The 19,976-nt window shown below is 37.1% G+C and overlaps 1 protein-coding gene across 1 annotated transcript; it reads left to right on the forward strand.

Annotated features, from left to right (window-relative positions):
* The first annotated feature begins 2,531 nt into the window (after positions 1 to 2,531).
* Positions 2,532 to 19,155, forward strand: LOC106066648 (chitin synthase-like). Its single transcript, XM_056013973.1, has 4 exons — positions 2,532 to 2,677; positions 8,754 to 9,190; positions 10,972 to 11,368; positions 18,928 to 19,155. Exons 1-4 carry the CDS (start codon positions 2,597 to 2,599, stop codon positions 19,138 to 19,140), a joined length of 1,128 nt encoding a protein of 375 aa, XP_055869948.1. The 5' UTR covers positions 2,532 to 2,596; the 3' UTR covers positions 19,141 to 19,155.
* The last annotated feature ends 821 nt before the right edge of the window (positions 19,156 to 19,976 follow it).

Here is a 19,976-nt window from a genome sequence, read left to right on the forward strand (position 1 = left end):
TAACCATTAATGAATTAATTAATTTATTTTATTGATTCATGTTTTGTTAGGAACAATGAATAATAGTAAGTGGGCAAAATGTGTAATCACTCGTGAAGATCTGTAAATCCAAGCTATACGGAGAAAGACTGTCTACTCTATAACACCCATGCTGGCGCTACTTTTACCTGGTACGATTAGAAATATTTTTTGCTGCGGTGTATCTAGGCAAGTATGTGTCTACAGAACAGGCTCTCCATCCACACAAAAAGTGAAACTGTATATGGATTTCTTGGGATTTTCAATCAAAACTACCCGCGAACAGTTACATTTTGTCATTAATCTGATTCTTAATTTATGTATTTTCTTAATTAAGAAAAAAAAATTGGCCTGCCAGAATTTTCCCTTTAGTTTTTTCTTTTGGCCAGCTCCTCAAAGCGTTTACCCATCACTGACCTAGATAATTAGTTTTACTAATTTTAAATTGCAGACGAGTATAAAATAGAAACAATCGTGTTTTTTTTTTTTTTTTTTTGTAATTATCTCCCCTATATAGCTGATCTGCATTATTTCAAAATAATTAATACGCGAGGTTTTGGAATGAAACTGTCACACAACGAGTCACATTACTGCAGTTTCAACAAGTCTCAATGCTAATGGATTAAAATGAGATGAATTTAATTAAAGATAACCACATAAAAAAACACAGACGCTATAAGGAATATGTAGACACTGCATATTAACTTGTAGGCGGCTACTTGTGGGTTAATGACTAGTCCGACTCTCACCCTTTCACTATCAATGATATCCATAAATTAAAACTCATTTGTCACCATGGCCGACAGTTACCGAGGATGTCATGTGGCCAGAATAATGACATCCTCTGTTTATTCTTCATCAACAATGATCAGACATCCATGAAAGCTAGGTTGACTCAAAAACGTATATACAGTAATAAATAAATACAAAAAATCCCAAAGAAGAAATTCAATTTTCACCGCGATTTAAACTCATTACATTTCGTTATGAAAGCAAAGCGCTTTCAACTCGGCCACCACGTTTTAAGTGTTCCACGGACAAACAAACATACACAGACATATATGTATGTCATTTCATCCCAGGTCATTTGAAATTAAATGACCGGGGATGAAGCGAGCGGTCACCATATATATACATAGTGTGAGAGAGAGAGAGAGAGAGAGAGAGAGAGAGAGAGAGAGAGAGAGAGAAACGAACGACAGATTGCTTGAAAGCTGTTGACAGAAAAAGAGATAGTTTCTTAAGGCCCTTTGGTGTTAAGCTCATTAATTTGCTTTTCATAAAAACATGTGTTCCATCGTTCAAAAGGACGCCCCGAAGCATCCGAGTTGTCCACCTTGGTATAAATTAAACAATTTCTGATCATCCAAAACAATGACCAGAATGACCAGCCTTACAACAGGAACAAAAAAAAGGGGGGGGGGGTATAAAATGTAAAATGACTGCATTAAATAAACAACTAAACATACTGACATTTTGTCCCAGATTAACTAAAACCTCCGCCCCAAATTAAAATAATTTTTATGCAAAACTTCTCAAACAAAGGGCACTGACTCTATTAACCCTTAAAATGCCTGTCAAACAAAATGAAAGTTAACTAGGCTTAAAGCTTATTCTTCAAAAATAAATAGATAAATGGACAAAATAAAATAATAAGGAAAAGAAAGAGAGAAATATGTGGAGAGTTTAGACGTCGGACAAGGACACCCTCCTGTAACGTAGGCCATGAATATAAACTAGGCAGTAGACCTGCATCAGGAAGAGACTATTTTAGGTCATTACTTATTACGTTCATAGTGAAGATAATGAATGTGGGGGTGGGAAGGGGTGATTTGGTAGATTTACACGGGGCGCTCGTTTCCCTTTCTCATTAGGAAATTCTTACTTTGACGTAATCAAGCCTAGGCGTGGCTATCCTAACCTCAAGACCAAAACGTCAGCGTTTCAGTCTTCTGATGTGTATGTGTTTGTACGCGTGTGTCTGAAGGTAACATACTCTCGCGCCCTCATAGTAAAATCTGTAAAACCAAATTCCCGCCCAAATTGAATAGCATTAATTTCAGCACATCTGCCCCGAACGGACTCGTTCAACATGCCCTTTACGAGCTCAGAACAGCAAGGAGAAGGGGGTGAGATTACAAAATAAATGAATGTTTATTTTTTTTTTTAAAGTATGTGTGTGTGTGGGTCACTTTCAAATGAAATGTGAACATTTATGTGACGAGATCTTTATTCACAGCCCCTTGTTAGGCCTATAACAATCGAGATGTGCACTCTCGTATAAAAATAATGCTGTTGTGTATTTGTTTTATTTCATACCACCAAAATATCTTATTGAAATACCAAGTGCAAGTCATTGTTGTAGTATGTAGGCTACATTCAGCTGGCTAAAACACAAAAATGCGATTATCTGCCGCGCTATTATTACTGCCATAGGCCTAATGATTTTTACTATTCTATTTACAATGTGTTTTAAATTCTAAAAATAAACATGGGAAATGATTAAAGTTATTGATAAGAATTTGGACGCTGAGAGTTTTCATTTCTTTGTGAAGTTTTTGGGATAGGTCTATATGCTATGGCGAATGAATATGGCTGCGTCTGTGATTTTGATTTAGAGGAACCATGTTTCCATGAGCGATACTATTCGCCTCCCAGTGTAAGTATACTCATAGAATTTACCAAAGTAAGATACAGTACAAACCAACTTAATAGTTTAAAAAATAATTTTAGAATATGTGTATCAATTAGTTTGGATCAGTCATTTAATTAAATTTGTAATAGATCTAGACTTACAATAATAAATCTGTACGATTAGAAATATTTTTAACAATTGTTTTTGTTTAGCGCTATTTCTTGATTTTAGCGTGGTCAATACGCTATGATTCTATCACTTGTCTGGACCATTAGGAAAGGGGGGAAAATGTATTTAAAAAAAAAGAGGGATGGACATGAACGACAAACTTGTGGGCTATAGCCTTATTAAGCCAACGCTGTAACCACTCTGCTAGCGAAGAATCTATGAACATGTGATTGTATAGTTATCTCTCTTGTTTCTAGGTGTTTGGGTTCACTAAGCCTAAGACGGCAGCCTAATATAAAGGGGACTAATTCAGCTTATACCACCACTTCAGTCAAGTACTATTTCTTTCCTATGTTTGAGATACCAAACAAAGTAATATTTATTACCAATACTTAATTAATTGTTTAATTTTTAAAATTGATTCTTCTGTTGTCAGGTAAGAGAAATAATTGTACCAAATTTCAGCTTGATCCGAGATTGGCGTCTGAGAAATAGACAGAGTGAATTGTTATAAGCTTTGTAAAAATATAAACCAACTCAATAGTTTATTGTACTGATTGAGACAACCAACAAAGACAAAAAATTAGAAGAAAGACCAAGATAAAAAAAAAAAATGTATTTGCAGGGGCCTCATTCCTGACAATTGAGAGAAAAGCCTTAGGTGTTCATGGGGTCCTTGCTGTGATTCTAATTTTTTTTTTTAAATTAAAGAGCTTTATCCAAGTGGTCAAAGATTTTCTGCTCTTAATGCCTTAAACTGGCGCCCTTGTGGAGAAGTCCATAATAGGGATTGGCTCCCCCGTAGACGACAGAATACTTGCACGTTGTGAAGATGTGAAAGAGCAAGCTTAAAAGTTGATTGCGATCTCGTCTTTAACTCTTTATCTCCTAATTAACGATAACATCGTTGATTTGATCCCTTTAAATTAAAATAATTTTGGGTTTTTATAAACTTGTATTTGTGTTTTAACTCTTTCTCTCCTAATTACGATACCATCGTTGATTTGACCTCATTTAATAAAATTAATGTTTAATTTATTTTATAAACTTTACTTTGTGCTCTAGAAAAAGAGCATGCATTCCCCTTTAACTCTATACCAGGAGTGGACTGGGTGTCAAAATCGGCCCAGGCATGTCTATACACTTCGGCCCATAAATTGTATACCATACGATGGGCCTCCAATTCTAGGCTTATCTGTTCTCAAAATCGTTATGTTAAGTTTAATTATGTATCTATAACTGTACGTACGCATACTCTATATCTTTATAAGACAGAAAGGCCCCATGTTGCCTTTTCATCGCTAAGTGTGTAGGCCCTAAAAATATGAAGCTTACAAGTTGCACTTCTCTAAGGATGTAGGCTATTACATTATTTTGGAAAATGTCTTAAATTAAATTAGTATTAGAACTATTTAGGACTGTCACATATGCCATTATAGATTTATTTGTATATTTCACATTTAAAAGCTTATGTGTAAATAGAAATATAAACCCTTGACTGAGCCTCAGGAATTACCCCACAAATCTAGATCCTTGACAGCGCCTCAGGTTTTACCCGAGACGTAATTACGATGTTGCAAATCTATTGGTTGATTTGAAAATAAATAAAGACATTTGAGCGCCAGAGAATTGACGAGAGTAGAAAGAACGCCAGTCGATAAAAGAATTTCCTAGTAGACAGTCACGTTTTCTAAGAGCTCTGATTTAAAGCCTTTGTAATGTTTTTTGTGCTTATTGATCTGTAACTTGTACATAAGCTGTACTTACGTTTTATATTTAAATAAAGTTCCAGAGTTGTGTTTTAGCAAAGAATCTTTTATTGTGATTCCTAGATCGTCATTTATTCAAATATTTTAATTCAAGTGAAATCCCCGGCACCACAACACACGTTGTGACAAGGACCTACAATGTAGAGTCTATAAACGATTTTTTTTAAACACGACGCTCAGAGAATGTTATAAAGCCATTAACAATTTAATACGTACCAAAGTGGCATTCATGTGGACCTTTAGGTGACACTAGCGGCCCATTTGGGTACCGGCCCACCGGGCATTTGCCCGAATGCCCATATAGCCAGTCCGCCCCTGCTCTATACCAACTAAAACATTTTCTGATAACATGCGAAAAAGTTATTAAAGGTTAATCATAACATGGTAGTAAAGTTGTAATGATTAAAATGAAGAATTCTGTCAGAATGTGAAAAAATAATTACGGAGAGAAAGAGTTAATATAAAGAGCATGTATTTCCCTATAGTTCTATACCAAAAGTAACGTTTCCTGATTACAAACAAAGCTGTTATTTAAGTTTAATTATTACAGGGTAGAATGTACAGATATTGAAAAGGAACAATTCTGTCAGAACGTAAGAAAAGAAATAATTACGGGCATAAAGAGTTAATACGCCATGATGTTCATCCGCGCTGTGGTGGCGACGTTCTCAAAGTTTTGTGGTGATGTCTGTGCTTAAGTTTTATATTTTTCTAAAAATATCAAATGTTTAAGTGTATTTGTAATTATAACACGGTGGCTGAGTGGTTGAGCGCTTGGCTCCCGAACACGGGGGCCCTGGTTTCGAGTCTTGGTGGAAGACTGGGATTTTGAATTTCGGGATTTTTAGGGCGCCCTTGAATCCACCCAACGCTAATGGGTTCCTGACTTTAGTTGGGGAAAGAAAAGGCGGTTGGACGTTGTGCTGGCCACATGACACCCTGCTCGTTAACAGTTGGCCAAAGAAACAGATGGCCTTTACATCATCTTCCCTATAGATTGCAAAGTCTGAAAGGAGGACTTTGACTTTAATTATAACATTAATATTATTTGTGTTGAGTACAAGTTATTTTTTCCTGAATGAGTTTCAATTATATTAAGCCATAGGTTTAGCCTGTCAGACACACCACGCATACACAGTCGTACACAAAGTAACTATGTGGATGAGGATTTCAAATAAAATTATAATGAATTTAATACTACTATATATATATAAATATATATTTATATGGCCACATAACACCATGGTTGTTATCCGTTGGCCAAAGAAACAGATGACCTTAACATCATATGCCCTATAGATCGCAAGGTCTAAAAGTGGAGCTTTAATGAAACGCTAACACTTACAATGGTAATCAAGGACTGAGACGGATATTTCTGAACTGTGATATACACTAACGCTGGCTTCTATCAAAATAAACAACAAGACTCTAGGGGTCAGAGAATCATAACAAAGAATAAGTCTAGGACTAACCACTAGCTTAAAAGCCAAGAATTTTTTCCGAACCAAAAAGAGGCCTTATGTCAATAATTACAAAATGGCAAAAAAAAAAAAAAAAAAAAGCAACTATCAACAGGATGCGCCAATCAAGATAAAAGATTGTAGCGTAGCGCCATGAAGAACGCGCTCTCTTTTTGTGTACAAGTTCATAAAGTAAAAAAAAAAATTACTCTCTAAACTACTCGTGACAGGCGGTGTAGATGGGGCTTGATCTCCGGCCTCACTTTAGCTGGGGAAACCAAGTGAGGCTTAATTAGATTTACAGGATCCTGATATTGAGGTGATTAAATGATCATTGATAGGATGGGAGAAGTTGACATTTAGTCTAGGCTTGGGGGTTTCCTCAGGCTTTATAATATAATCACAATCACGTTACAGTGGATCCATGGACACATAGGCATAATGGGAAATGAAAAGGCAGATAAACTTCAAAGGCGGGGTCATCTATGGAAGAACCAGATAGACCTGTTAACTACCTTACCCTAAGGTTAATGCTAGCCAACAATCAGAAAGAGAAGTGGTTCAACCAATGGGCATCAGAAAACCATATACAGAGAAATGAAGATGCCAAACAAACTAACCAGTATTAATACCTCCCCCGCAAAAAGCAATCTATAATCTTCCAAGTAAGACCAGGAAACCCGCCAAGACATACACCTTTAAATTACCACCTTAACAAAAAAAAAAATCCCATAAGGCTCACACCTAACTCTTTGTAGACACTGCGCCCACCATTATAAAACCGTGAAACCGTAAAACCTCTTTGAATGCTTTGAATCTTAATCCACCTTAGGCAGACCCTACTACCACTACAGCCTAATAGAACCAACACCCTGTACGGCAGTGCTGAACAACTGAAGAAAACAGCACACTATTTTTCCTTGGCACTGTCTGTAAGAGCTCACAGCTCAGCAGCAAAAAGCTGGCTAGAAGAAAATGGTAGAAAGGTCGCTGAAAGTTAGCCACTGGGAGAGATCCTATCTGTTGGTCACGGGCCATAAATGGCTTCGAACTGACATTTCATTCAGATGTCAACCTGGAAATGACATCTCTTTGTTCTTGGATGACCTAGTTTTATAGTTTTGTTTAAAATGTGTTCTGTACTTGTAATTATTTAGACGAAAACATTTTTGGTGGGATGGGGGGGGGGTAAAATTCGTATCAGAAAAATTATTCCGCCAGTTTTTCTCATATTATGTCTTGTTTATAGGCCTACTTTATGTCTACTTACTTACTTACTATGGCACTGCTAGGTTTGAGATGACAAGATTCTGTATATTATCTTAGCACTGTGGGAATTTCTTTTTTTTTGGCAGGCATTATAGTAATAATAATAACTATATACATACTCTGTAGACTATAAAAGTTTATTTTGACAACGCTTCCTTGGTTTATTGAAATAAGCTCTTTGTTATCAGCTGACCTACTTTACTTTGTTCCTTAAAAAATCTTTTATGGAAATTTCTACTCATAGTTTTGAGATTAGCCAGAAAAGGGATCTAAACCAGGAACATTTCATACAAATCTAATCACTGGGATAAAGGTTCCCAAACTGTGTTTAATAGAGACTCCTCAACAATGTGACGTGTTTCAGCCAACCTCTCTTAGGTACCATTATTAGAATGACCTGAGGACGTTTAGTTAAAATAATGATTTAAATAAAATCTTAGCAAAAGTCATACGCTCGAGAGTATTTTGTGACTTTATTGAACTATGGCTACTAGGTCAGGATGTGATGGGATTTTTAAAACACAGTTATTTCACCATTACACACGTTCAGTGGCGTAGCAAGATGGACAAGTAGGACCAAGTTCAGTGGCGTAGAAAGGTGTGCGGGTGAGACTAAATTCAGTGGCGTAGAAAGATGGACAAGTAGGACCAAGTTCAGTGGCGTAGAAAGGTGTGCAGGTGAGACTAAATTCAGTGGCGTAGAAAGATGGACAAGTAGGACCAAGTTCAGTGGCGTAGAAAGGTGTGCAGGTGAGACTAAATTCAGTGGCGTAGAAAGATGGACAAGTAGGACCAAGTTCAGTGGCGTAGAAAGGTGTGCAGGTGAGACTAAATTCAGTGGCGTAGCAAGATGTACAAGTGGGACTTAGTTCAGTGGCGTAGCAAGATGTACAAATACCACTGACTGACACATTTATTGATCCCAAAATCTCTTAAACATAACCCCATGAAATTTCGTACACAGGTTCCTTTTACCTCCTAGGTGCTCACTAAAATGGGTTTTTGAAAGATTCGCCACCTGACGACCGTCCCTCGAGAAAAAAACACAAGCTCTATCAAAACACGTATTTTATTTTCAGTATTTTCCCAAAAGGACGCAGTCTATATATAATGGATTTGTTTACAAAAAATATCACGAATTCCGTATTTTTAAAACAATATTTGTTCTTTTCCAATAAATCTACTTTTCAAAAATGTCTTACGTCATTTTCACTTCCTTTTAGAAGCGTTCTATATAAAAAAAACAACAATCCCAATAGCATTACTGATATAGATATAGGTCTAAATTATTTTTTTTAAAGTAATTAGTAATAACACAGAACAAATGTGCTTACGGGTAGGTACCTATGGACATCCCATCCACAATTTATGTTATCAATTTTTTTTCTTGTTATCGATACTCTACGTCATTTTACTGATGTAATCTATATTTAGGCCAACGGAACGACCCATTGCTTCTCTCCCTTCATGTCATTTCCCGACGGTCTGCTGAGGAACTGTATCAGCAAAGATGGACTCCAGGCAACTGGTGAGAAAGGCAACAGAATAGACGTTAGCAACTTGTTACGATTTCAGCGTCAGCAAGATGACCAGGTCTTGAACATGGCCAAATTTATACCAGACCCTCCGCTCCATAGAAGTGGAGAGAGAAGACGCTCCTCTATAAACCCTAGTGGGAAAGAAGGATACTCGAATCTAGGTTTTTCAGACTCAATAGAAAGAGATCCGGATTACGATTTAGATTCGGATTATGTCAGTGAGTACAACGCTCAGTCTAGTGCCAGCAGCAACCATCAGAAAACTCCAGAATCAAACCAAAGGAGAAGGCATTCACAAGTCCCCAAGGGCTCGGATACAGACACGTTACTGAAGTAAGTTTTATGTAACCACTAATGTATTCTTTTTTTAAAGCTATATTTTAAACTACATTAACAGGGCCGGATTTAAGTAAGTGGAGACCCTGGGGTAGGATTTTCTTTTTATGGAGGTCCCTACACTTTTTGAAAGCTTTAATAAAATCCCACTTATTTATACTGTAACAATTCTAAGGGGAGGCGACTCAACGATATAGATGTTTATTTACATTGGGACATCTCAAATGCATAGAACAGCATCTGTCATGAGCATCAGCTCTAGACTTGGGCGGAAGTCCGTTATCTTCTTCCTAATGTAAACATCCTTCCTAGTCTAGTCTCTAACAGTGCGCATCTTCTGTAACAGCTTGGACGGCGGTGTGCAAGGCAGGGTTAGAACAATACTATTACTTATATTTATCTAAAAGCACGCGCCAGAATTTGAAAGAAAGAAATGGAGGACTTGTATATTTAATATGCATGCTTTAGTTAAAAAATGTATTTTTTTGTAAATTTTGTGGAGGGTAAGGCCTTGGTTTGTTTGACGCACTACCGTAGATCCGGAGCTGCATTATATATGACGAAATGCGCACATTTCTTAACCCTTAAAGCAGCTGCGTAGCTAGGGTGGGGGAATCGAGGGGGGATTTAAAAATCTTTTAATGGGGGTCCCCAAATGAGTGTTTTTTACATTAAAAATTAAATATTACGCAAAATGGATTGGCCCCCAAATAGGTCAAGTCCCCCTCCCCCCTGGGCCCCCAAACGGTGGAAAATTCCTAGTTACGCCCCAGCCTTAAAGTGCTGAGCTATTTTACTATGAGTACATACAAAATGGATTTACATGTCTGACACGTGTAGGCCTATTAGAGCTAATGCGAAGAGTCACTTCGTCTGTGAAATATGATACTCAATACAGTAATTACGAGACGCGGTTGCTGAGCGGTAGGGTGCTTGGCTTCCGAGCCGGGGGTGCCGGGTTCGAATCCTGATGAAGACAGGGATTTTTAATTTCGAGTTCTTTGGGCGCCTTTGAGTCCACCCAGCTGTAATGGGTACCTGATATCAGTTGGGGGAAAAGTTAAGACGGTTGGTCGTTGTGCTGGCTCGTTAACCGTAGACCATAGAAACAGATGGCCTTCACATCGTCTGCCCTCTGGTAATGACAATGCCCATTTATACATTGTAAGCCTAGTATCTTAAGTTTACCTTTTTTTTTGTCCTCCTTTGTAAGGTTTTGTCCTCCTTTGTAAGGTTTTGTCCTCCTTTGTAAGGTTTTGTCCTCCTTTGTAAGGTTTTGTCCTCCTTTGTAAGGTTTTGCCCTCCTTTGTAAGGTTTTGTCCTCCTTTGTAAGGTTTTGCCCTCCTTTGTAAGGTTTTGTCCTCCTTTGTAAGGTTTTGCCCTCATTTGTAAGGTTTTGTCCTCCTTTGTAAGGTTTTGTCCGCCTTTGTAAGGTTTTTTCCGCCTTTGTAAGGTTTTGTCCTCCTTTGTAAGGTTTTGTCCTCCTTTGTAAGGTTTTGTTCTCCTTTGTAAGGTTTTGTCCTCCTTTGTAAGGTTTTGCCCTCCTTTGTAAGGTTTTGCCCTCCTTTGTAAGGTTTTGTTCTCCTTTGTAAGGTTTTGCCCTCCTTTGTAAGGTTTTGTCCTCCTTTGTAAGATTTTGTCCTCCTTTTTGTCCTCCTCTGGGTGTTCAGAGGTGTCAGGTAAGCCTAGATTCATTATAGTTTGTTTTTTTTTAATTATAGTTTTAAAGCTAATTTGCTGGCCATCACAATTCCTTTCATAACTGCATTTATTTTCAGACCTAAAAAAAGACGATGGGATGCCTTCTACGCAAATCCTGGCGAGGACATGACGTCATACTCCGAAACGCAGACGGCGTACACGGCGCAAGTGGTTCTCAAAATAGCTTTCATGATCCTCTCCTTCCTCCTTGTGCTCGCCTCCGCGACACTGTCCAGACTCAGCTTGTTGGCTACTACATTTTACATCCGCCCAAAATTATCCAACTGGACAATCGAGTCGTTTTTAAATGGCAGCTTCAGCCATGCCAAGATGTGGCCAGACTCTACGAACGTCACGTGGGTATGGTCAGCCATCTTTATCATTGTCGCGCCATATTTCTTTATCGTCTGCTCATCAATGTTGAAAATTGTTTTCAAGGTGACAGGAAAGGTCACAGCCGCAGCATTTTTTGTGGTAGGCTTGTTTTTACTTGTACATTTGTGGTAGTGTGGAAGTTTCTGTTTAGTAAAGAAATATTTAGCCTTTAAAAAAAACAACTAAACTAAAAGTACACACATAACACAATCATAAAATGTAGCCTAATTGTAGTTAATTTTTTTAAATATATTATTTCCTTACACAAAAGGAAAATAAGCTCATGTTGAGTGAAGGTAAAGCAGCGTTTTATTGCTTCCATGTATTTCAATATTGCAAGGTTTACCCCCCTTATTCTATAAAAAACCAAATGAATTAATTACCACTAATTAATTTTAAAAAAAGTTTCCCTTTCAGACCTTGTCGTCTATAGGGCAGATGATGTAAAGATCATCTGTTTCTGTCGCCTACTGTTACGGAGGGTGGCCAGCACAACGACCAACCGCCTTTACTTTTCCCCAACTAGTGTCAGGTACCCATCACAGATGGGTGGACTCAGAGGCGCCCAAAAGATCACGATATTATAAATCCCAGTCTTCACCAGGATTCGAACCCGGGACTCCCAGTTCGGAAGCCAAGCGCTTTACCGTTCAGCCACCGCGTCTCCTTTAATTAATTTATTAATTGGTTAATTTTTAGATTGATTAGTGTGTTTACATCGACAATGAATAACTGTGCAAAGTTTCAACTAGTTCCGAGAATTTCGGAGGTGGGAGACAAAACGTGTAAAAGAATCCACCCAGACAGACAGACGGACTGAGCTAATATAAGCTTTTTAAATACAAAATAGAGACATTTAATTTCTACACTACTTTCACAGAGATATAATTTTTAAAGGTTCGCGTGCCAAAAGCAATTTTATATATTTATTTTTTGTCGAGTTTATTAGAGAAGACGGTGTAACAGAGGCTCCTCACTGAAACTCTTTGTAAGATTGCTCGGGTGGCAGCATGCCTAGACTGGCATAGAGAAAACATGGCATCTTCTTAAAGAGACAGCTGGTGATCCGTTGCAAAGGCGAGGGACACGGAAATAATTTTTGATGTGCTTCACAATGTACAATCAAAACACCCGGACTCTGTTTGTATCGTAACTGGAGATTTCAACAACCTAAATATTGACAACACACTGTCAAACTATTGCCAGTATGTCTCCCTCCCAACAAGGCAGGGCAGAACGCTCGACAAATGCTACGTAAACATTAAGCAGGCTTACAAATGTAAAAGTTTGTTCCCACTTGGAGAATCTGACCATGTATTGCTCCTTCTTATACCAAATTACAAACCTACTCTTAAAACTACAAAGAGAGTTATAAAAACGGTCAAGATGTGGTCTGAAGAGGCTGTAGAAAAACTACGAGGATGCATTGAGAAAACTAACTGGGAAATCTTTATTGAGAACTGTCCAGACATAAACGAACTAACAGAAACTGTTAACTCATATCTATCATTCTGCGAGGAGTTAACAATTCCAACAAAAACAATACAAGTCTATGGAAACAATAAGCCCTGGATGACCAAAAAAATTAAACACCTTATTACTGAAAAGAAAACAAAGTATAAGGCTAGCAATGCTAAAAATAAACTGAGGAAAGCAATAATTGAAGGGAAAAAAACATACAAAGAAAAAATTGAGAATATCTTTGCCAAGAACAACTCAAAACAATGCTGGGAGGGATTAAAGAAAACAACAGGCTGCGCCTCAAAACGAGAACAAATTTTAGTGGCTGATGATGAGAAATTCGCCAACGAACTAAATTATTTTTATTCTCGTTTTGACAAAGAAGATTTTGTTGATCTACACAAAGAACTTTTCAACACTCTGTCCAAAGGAAAACAAGAGCCCTACGTCAATTTTGTATCTGAGGATGAAGTGACCTTGTTATTTAAAAGAGTAGACGTAACAAAAGCTTCTGGACCAGACAAAATTAGTGGCAAGCTGATCAAGCTATGTGCGGAGCAAATTTCTTCTATCTTATGTCATATCTTTAACCAGTCATTGCAAACGTGCGTAATTCCAAACATCTGGAAAACTTCAGAAATCATACCAGTGCCTAAGAAACCAAAAATAGATTGCTTAAATGATTTCCGCCCAGTAGCACTAACACCTATTGTTATGAAATGTTTTGAAAAATATATGCTTAAACAACTTGTAGCAAAAGTCAATAACAGCCTAGACCCTCACCAATTTGCATACAAAGCAGCTAGAGGAACTGAGGATGCCATTCTATTGCTTTTGGACCAGCTTTATAAGCATCTCGATATACCCAAAACATATTCACGAGTCCTCTTCGTAGATTTCTCCTCGGCTTTCAATACCATACAGCCACATCTAATGATAAACAAACTGAGTAACTTAAATGTAAGCCCTTACTTACAAGCATGGGTTCTAAACTTTTTAACCCAACGGCCCCAGTATGTTAAAGTCAACAACACCAAATCGTCAACTCGAGTACTATGTACGGGTGCTCCACAAGGTTGTGTACTTTCTCCTGTACTATACACTCTTTACACTAATGACTTAAGAAGCATCTATGACTCAGTTAAACTCATTAAATTCGCTGATGATACTGCCATAGTCGGTCTTATTTCAGGAGACGAAACTCAGTATCGAAGCTCGATAGAAGAGTTTACAAACTGGTGCACCGACAACTTTCTAGAACTGAATGTAACAAAAACTAAAGAACTTATAATAGATTTTAGAAAGAAAAAACAAACTATACGTGAACTGCAAATAAACACTACATCTATAGAACAAGTAAAGGCATATAAATATCTAGGCGTTATCATCAACAACAAGCTTTCATGGGAAGACCACCTTGGAACTCTGACAAAGAAAACAGCCCAGCGACTCTTTTTTCTATACAAACTCAACAGTTTTAAATTAAACAAGAAGATCCTTGAGACATTTTACGGCGCTACTGTACAAAATCTGCTAACATACGGAATAAGTTGTTGGCAAGGCAACGCCTCATCTAAACTGTTGCAACGTCTAGAAAACATCATTAAAAAAGCATCAAAAATTACACTCACAACATTACCACATTTAAAGGAACTTTTTGAACAAACGTGCCTAAGAAAAATCGAAAAAATTTTGGAAGACAACGGCCACCCGCTCCATCAGAACTACGCCAGGTCGTCGCGAAGTGGGCTACTGCTGTCAATCAAAACAAGAACGGAGCGGTACAAAAACTCGTTCGTACCTCACTCGGTCAGACTCTATCACTGCCACTCATTGATCAGGGAACATGAAATGCACCAAGATACCTGTGCGTAGTCGCTGAATGAACTCTTTATGTTGTCTGTTGTATTTATGTGTATTTTTCTGTTGTGTTGTCTTTATATGAGAAACGAGTCCTTGTAATCACAACAAATTTCCGTAATGATCAATAAAGCAGTCTTAGTCTTAGTCTTGAAACTATTTCCGAAGACCATCGTAAACAGCGAAAAAAGAAACTTTAATCGACCACCGTCAGACATCGGTTTTGACTGTGTTGGACGTGACAAAATATGTAGGCCACAGCTGGGACTGAAATTCTCTTAATCTTCGGAATCAACCAATCAATGAGTGTCATATCTTCTATTCTGATTGGGCAAAGGATATGTGAAACGTTTGAAATATAACTGGAAGTTTATCTACTGGTCGTGTGTAATACACTCCGAGCTATAGTTTCGATGGTCGTGGGTTTGAAACCTTGCCAGCCTCTATAAAAAAAAAGATTTGGACTAGGATGTAATAATCTTCAATTCTGAAGTAACATCCGAAACATTCAAAACATCGGAAACTGAAATACTGTTTTTATATTCCCCTAGCCCTCAGCATTGAAATGACAAACAAAATTATTTGTAGCAAAAAAAAATATTTTTTTTTTTAAATCCTTAAAAAGAAAAAGGCTTAGAACTCCGCACTTACAACTATATCTCCCAATAATGTAGAAGTTACTTCGATTATTCGATTTAATGAAATAGTTAATTTTTAAAATTGAATCGTGTTATGTTAGGTACAATAAATAATTGTTAAAAGTCTTAACTTGATTATAGAATGGGTTTGGGAGAAATAAATATGTACACTTATCTAAGCTGACGAAACCTACATATTTAGCCGTATATGTGAATACTGAAGGATTCATATCAAATACAAAAGGCACAATCATTTAAGATAAGATAAGATAAGATAATTTTTTATTGATCCAATCAAATGAAAATTCAGTTTGACTACAATTGACTACCTCAGAGTAACTACTGTAACAATAACATTATCGATGCTAATACAAACAACATTCACACACGAAACACATCCACACTCACAAAACAGCGCTTTATGAATTAGACTTCTATGTAGTTCTCGATGACGACAGATGATCTTGTAACACTCTGACCGAAAGTGGGATGAAGGAGCTTTTCAAAATCTTTCTGTTTTAGTTCTAATGTTCATTGTAATATACCATATAAGCTCCATGTTTTCACAACAATTAAGGTTAACATGGTCCAGAAATTGTCCAAACTTGACCATCATTTGGTTGTCTATTGTCCTCTGTTGTAGACACATGTACGTACAAGATCGAAGTCCTTAATATATGAATTTTTTCTAAAGAACTGTCTTTAGTTTCTATGGAAGCTCAAAGAAATGTGTTTTTGTTGGTGCTTTTACCAGCCGACAAGCGTGAATGTCTTGTTGACAGTTTTAATATACATTGTAGTGAGAAGGAAATTTTAAAAAATCCCAATTTAACAGGTCAGCTTTTAAACATTTAAAATGGTGTAATTCTTTGTGAATATTTAATTTTCTAGAAACAATATTTTATTTTACCTCATTTACACTTTGTTGTTGTTTGTACAAAATTAATTAGAATCTACATATTTTAGAAAACTATGTCTATGCTTTATGAAGACCATTAGTATTCGTTACACTCTTACACATAAACACGCAGATGAACTTAAAGACATTGAACAGGAAGTTTCGTCACAGAGTTAATGTAGTTATGGAAACAACCTAAAAACAACAATGGAAACAATCTAAAAATAGCCCTAACTCTAATATATTAAAATAGTGCCAAAATGTTTAGTCTAGTTTTAAACCATATCACATGTGTCTATTTAGTAGTTACACTCGTCAATGACACGTCTACACACAATCATTGGATGTGTATCTGACGTAATGTGTGTCAGGCGTCATGGTAAACATATTTGACCCAATTGTTGTTATTTATCTAAAGCTCTTCAATCTATATCTTTTTATCAGGGCAGGGCCATGATGGTCAACCTCGGCATGTAGATCTAGATCTATTCTCTCGGTTGACATTTTTCTTCTTTTTTATTTTGCGGTTCCCGAAAGGGGAATAGACGCTATTAGTTTTGTGTCCGTCCGTCCGTCCCGTTTAGATCTCGTAAATAGAAAATATAGTGAAAATCCGGCATCATGATATTTTAGAGTTCAAAGTTGTGATGCAACGGCTACTTTTTTCTTTTCTGAAAACACACACACAAAAAATACATTTTTAAGATCATTATGTATATAAAAATACACCACTTCAACAACTATTCACTATTAATAGTAACAAACATGGGAGGCTATTTAGTAAGGGAGATGACTATTTACCATATTTTCAACACATTTATGCTAACAGTTTTAGTTTTTGGGAAAACAATATTTTTTTACAATTGTATGCTAAATTTAGTAAGTTCTGTCATACTAGCTACAAAAAAATGTTCAATGTTTTTAGTATGCATATAAGTGGAAAAAATTTAAAACAACAATTAATAAGTAGTTTTTCATATTATCGCGTGAACTGCAGAAAGGTTCCGCATGTGTACCACATGTGTAGGAAACTTACATACAGGAATGTATTTTTTGTAATAATTTTTTTTTCTTGAGGATTTGAATATGACATTGGCCCTTTACAAAACAATTAGATCAATTAGATAATCATTAGGCCTATATGACATCAATTAGGCCATGTTCACAGCCCTGAGGACCTTGTGATATGGCCATAGATCATCAGGTAACAAAAAAGACAAACAATTAAAACAAAATAGGAGAATGTGATTTTTTCATTAAAATATTCTTTGCTTTCCCGTTGTTTTGTACAAAGCTTATATCAGCTCTGTCTGTCTGGTAAAAATTTCAAACACGTTATTTCTTCCACTCCTGTTCTCTGATCAAGTTGAAACTTTTCACAATCTTTCATTTTGGCGTAGACAAGACATGAATCAATAAAAAATAACGAACTAGTCAATTAATTACTGGTTACTATATATTTTGTTTGATACCGACAAGGGAAATTGATTCTACAGTATTCAGAGATATGGTTAAATATTTAGCGTATTGTCCCCTTCGATAATTGTACACGTAATTTCTCCGCCACCCATTCTCTGATCAATTTGAAACTTTAAACAAGTATTAATTGTACCTAACAATCCACGAATCGATGAAAAATATTTACTAGTAGCAATTAATTATTTGTAATTAATTATTGTTTGATATTGAAAAAGGAAAATAACTTCTACATTATTGAGATATGTAGTTGTAAATGTGGAGTTCTTCCCCGTACACTGGCCTTGGTTTTTTTTTTAAAAGTATTTTTATATTTTGCTTGTTTCATTCCTACTTTCTTATAACTTTATTTGTTTTTTTGTATAAAAGTGAGAGAGCTGTCGCAAAGCGATTATTATTTCTCTCTATATATTGGGTGGTTATGCAGGCGCATTTAAGCCATTATGGCTGGAATCAAACTTGATCTAGCTGTGTTAGGTTGATTTACTTCGCTCTTTAAATCGTACACAGTAAAAAAAAGATAAGCCAAGTTCTGAAGTAATATCGATTATGTATATAATATATTGAACGAAAACACACTGGTCAAATATGTACATTCAAATCAAAGATTAGATTCCGTGGTCCCTCGTTCAGTATGGAATCAAACTAATGGAAACTTAACTAATATATAATAAGATATATATATATACAACATATTGAGACGGGTCATTTTTATATCATATGTTTATTATTTTGATTATTTTGTCGGAACCAGTGGCGTAACTAGAGATTTCGGGGCCCGTGGAGCTTGACCTCTTTAGGGGCCCTTGCATTTTGACATTCGACAACATGGCATAATATCTAATGTAAAAACAAATTTCGGACACTCATTCTGGGACCCCCTCAAGTGGATTCCCCCGTGGGGATTTTTAAATTTGGCCCCTCCCCACGCCCTCACTGTAACTACACCACTGGTCGGAACATTTTATTTTCATTCTTCTATGTAACAGTGTCACACGCACACTTTTGGTTAAATGAATTCTAGCAGCTTTTTCACCTGTTTCTGCCATGTTCAATAATGAGATTCCCTTTCATAATATATATTGATTAGGTAATATTGACAATTTAACAAATATTACACGTAATACACAATAATTCTCTTTTTTAGCTACATCTATATTATAAAACTAAATTCTGCAATGTCTACTGGACTAGGCAAGATGATAGCTGATTCATATCTTCTAAAAATCTTTGGTTATGTTCCTTTAATTCAAAAAATAATAGTATCGCCCAACTTACTACGATAAAATACACATTCTTACACAAAGTTTCTTCGATGTTGGCAGGCTTTTGTCCAGGAAAGTGTCCACTCTTTCGGCTTATGCACTCTTGTGTTCTACATTCTGCCCAGACATGAACCTCTGATGGGCAGTCTGCTTCTCAGCTCAACCGTGGCAGTCCCTTCCCTCTTGAAGGCAGTTCTGAAGCGTAAGCCAGAGGCACCTGATGCAGACGCAGCCGGGGACAGACAACATCCTATCCTTCGATTTCTCAGGTAGGCTCTGGAAGACATGTATGTATAGTGTGTGGCCTTCTTCAGTCGCGAAACGACTATGGATCATCTCATGGAAATGAGATGAATGCCTTGGCATTAGCTGTGGTCGGAATGATGTCGCCCACACACCAGTTTCCCCCCTTTTCCAGGTATCTGGCAAGTGCTGATACAGTTTGGGGTCAGCGGCGTCGCAGGCTTTGCCAGGGTGTAGCACTGAGTGCTGCAAGCTGCCTAAGGGTCACTGGCTCCTGATTTTTCCTCAGGGTTGACTCCCGAAGGAAAAATCCTATGATTGGGTACAGCTACAAGGCAGCAGAGATTTAAATTAAGAGTTTTCCTTCTCCTAGGTGGGTAGCCAGCCATGGCCAACAAGCCCCTCCTGCTCCAAGCTTACTGGTTTAGGCGCTAGTTACTCACCTTCGCCCCTTTTCCGCCGGACTCAATATCTGAGCCACAGTGAAAGCCAGGAGTTGGACTTGTTGTCAGAGGTTATTTGAGACGCATGTCATTAGGAAGCACTTCATAGGTAGTGCTTATATCCTTTATAACTTCCGGCTATGACAACCTTATGAAACAATATATCTATATATATATATATATATATATATAGATAGATAGATAGATAGATTGATAGATAGGAGGCGCGGTGGCTGAGTGGTAAAGCGCTTGGCTTCCGAACCTTTGGGCGCCCCTGAGATCACCCAGCTCTAATTAGTTCGGGAAAAGTAAAGGCGGTTGGTCGTTGTGCTGGCCCTCGTTAACCGTGAGCCACAGAAACAGATGACCTTTATATCATCTTCCCCATAGACCGTAAGGTCTGAAAGGAGAATTTTTTTTCTT

Source organism: Biomphalaria glabrata, chromosome 16, assembly GCF_947242115.1.
Source record: "Biomphalaria glabrata chromosome 16, xgBioGlab47.1, whole genome shotgun sequence".
NCBI classification, from domain to species: Eukaryota; Metazoa; Mollusca; class Gastropoda; family Planorbidae; genus Biomphalaria; species Biomphalaria glabrata.

Excerpts from the sequence above, each read along its gene's own strand:
- LOC106066648 (XM_056013973.1), top strand. The coding sequence starts at position 2,597 with ATGGCGAATGAATATGGCTGCGTCTGTGATTTTGATTTAGAGGAACCA. Across the intron at positions 9,191-10,971 it reads GATACAGACACGTTACTGAA|ACCTAAAAAAAGACGATGGG; the intron begins GTAAGTTTTATG and ends ATTTATTTTCAG. Across the intron at positions 11,369-18,927 it reads CAGCCGCAGCATTTTTTGTG|GCTTTTGTCCAGGAAAGTGT; the intron begins GTAGGCTTGTTT and ends CGATGTTGGCAG.